The sequence below is a fragment of the Monopterus albus genome, unplaced genomic scaffold, assembly GCF_001952655.1.
Source record: "Monopterus albus unplaced genomic scaffold, M_albus_1.0 scaffold80.1, whole genome shotgun sequence".
Classification (NCBI taxonomy): Eukaryota; Metazoa; Chordata; class Actinopteri; order Synbranchiformes; family Synbranchidae; genus Monopterus; species Monopterus albus.
The window spans coordinates 1,414,465-1,415,926 of NW_018127960.1; the positions used below are offsets into that span (position 1 = coordinate 1,414,465).

At 45.1% G+C, this 1,462-nt stretch overlaps 1 protein-coding gene across 1 annotated transcript in view; it reads left to right on the forward strand.

Moving 5' to 3' along the window:
* setd4 (SET domain containing 4) overlaps window positions 1-1,271 on the forward strand; it is a 7,189-nt gene extending 5,918 nt beyond the window's left edge. The window contains exons 11-13 of the mRNA XM_020606708.1: window positions 444-524; window positions 641-764; window positions 850-1,271. Coding sequence (XP_020462364.1) covers window positions 444-524; window positions 641-764; window positions 850-1,020 — 376 coding nt within the window. The 3' untranslated portion in view covers window positions 1,021-1,271. The remainder of the gene's footprint in view (window positions 1-443; window positions 525-640; window positions 765-849) is intronic.
* Window positions 1,272-1,462: the final 191 nt, after the last annotated feature.

Below are 1,462 nucleotides of genomic sequence, written 5' to 3' on the forward strand. Positions count from 1 at the left end.
CTTATGATTTGTACCTTCTCATCACATAATTAGAAACAAGTGTGAACAATTTTGAATCATTGTGTGTAAACGATGACAACTGTGCTTTAGTTGTGTTTACGTTCTGCTGTCCTCTGTTTAGTGTTTTGCAACACAAGTTTATCACAGTGTGAATTGTGAGAATGTGTTTAGAGTTTAGCAAAAAGAGTGCATGAGATTTGCAAACAGAGTCTAAGTGGCTGAACTTGTTTAAGGTTTTGCAGAAAGAGTGATTTATTTGGCAAATTGGTTTAGGCTATTGAGAATTTGGTTCAGAGAATGGGGTTTATTGTTTTAGTAATTCAGAAAAACTGTAATAAAATCATAAGTCTAAAAAAATAAATCTAATAAATAAAAATCTAAAACTGTATGTGTAAAATCACTCGAGCGTTTTCCTTCTCACTTCCACTCCTTGTCCCTTTCAGTAACCTGACAGTATCCAGCGAAGGGCCCAGCTGGAGGCTGATGACGGCTCTCAGACTGTTGTCTCTGCCACAAACGCTATAGTAAGTCCTCACACACATTCATTCACGTCCAGAAATGCTTTACATAAAGGGTAAGTTCTGCAGTGTGTAAATGGGTATACATGAATTATGGGATGTGTGTTTGTGTATGTGTGTAGTCACCACTGGAAGGCAGTGTTGCTCGGCCAGGCGGTGTGTGAAGAGAGGGAGAAGTGGAGCATCCAGACAGCTGGAACTCTCTGTCAGCGACTACTACAAGACACACACGGAGCTCTGGAAAAGGTCTGTGTGCAGACACCACAAAGTACCAGAGTATTTTCCCATGATGCAACACATCCTGATTTATTTTCCTGTGCGCTCTGTGTAGATCTCCCACCTCCTGCAGCAGTGTGACCAGTCAGTCAGGGAGCAGCTGGATGTGGTCAAGTCTCTGCGACAGGAGGAGAGGTGCATCCTGGGAAACTGTCTTGAGGCGCTGGAAGGCATGCTGAGTCAACCATATAACCTGTTGTCATACCAACCTGATGTTGTGAGGTGACAGCTGATTGGTGGACTGGCCTGCCAGTCACTACAAGAAAGTAACTGGTGACACTGGACAGTCTTTGTATTTACAGTATGTTCTGCTTGTCAGCCAGGATGGCTGACAGAGACTGTAGGTTGCCTGATGCCTGGTAACCTGGTTTCATTCCAGGTATGATAAAACTGCCCCGTTATAGCACGGACAGGGACAGAGAGAGACTTAACAGGCTGGTCAAGAGAGCTGGGTCTGTCCTGGGCTGCCCCCTGGATTCCATCAAGGAGGTGGCGGACAGAAGGATGCTGGTAAAACTAACATCCATCATACATAACCCCTCCCATCCCCTGCAACACACAGTGGAGCCTCTGAACAGTTCGTTTAGCACCAGACTGTTACATCCCCAGTGTAAGAAGGAGCGTTACCGTAGGTCGTTCCTCCCCACAGCAATCAGACTGTACAACAC